Raw genomic sequence first — 405 nt, 5'->3', positions numbered from 1 at the left:
CACACAAAAAAATAATTTGTTTATATCAGCAGCCATTCACAGTAAAAGGCAACCCCTGTTATTTGTCTACCATTTTAATAAAGTTTTACACATTTGTTTTCCTCAACACCACACAGATTTGTACTCATCAGATATCCAGTATAAGAGATTTAGATACAAAAAAAAACAGTGATATCCTCATCACTTGCTAATATCATTACTAGGAACTTTTCTAAAAGATATTTATTTCTGCAGCACCTAAGAGAAAGCAGGAGTGGAGTGCTCAGGCTATCTGATTCAAGGAAAGTCAAATAAAATGTACAAAGGCTAAGCGTTTGTCTGAAGGAACAGCGGTACATGATGGCTCTTCACACGCGGCGCCTCCGGGGGATCGCAGGGGGCTCGGATGTACTTCTTTCTGGAAAA

At 38.8% G+C, this 405-nt stretch overlaps 1 protein-coding gene across 1 annotated transcript in view; it reads right to left on the bottom strand.

The window, feature by feature from the left end:
• Window positions 1–6: 6 nt before the first annotated feature.
• The window catches only part of LOC119585998, a 20,258-nt gene continuing 19,859 nt past the window's right edge, over window positions 7–405 (bottom strand). Inside the window, exon 7 of the mRNA XM_037934710.1 lies at window positions 7–397. Coding sequence (XP_037790638.1) covers window positions 307–397 — 91 coding nt within the window. The 3' untranslated portion in view covers window positions 7–306. The remainder of the gene's footprint in view (window positions 398–405) is intronic.

Source organism: Penaeus monodon, chromosome 20, assembly GCF_015228065.2.
Source record: "Penaeus monodon isolate SGIC_2016 chromosome 20, NSTDA_Pmon_1, whole genome shotgun sequence".
Lineage (NCBI taxonomy): Eukaryota > Metazoa > Arthropoda > Malacostraca > Decapoda > Penaeidae > Penaeus > Penaeus monodon.
This window is presented reverse-complemented; position numbering and strand designations above follow the sequence as displayed.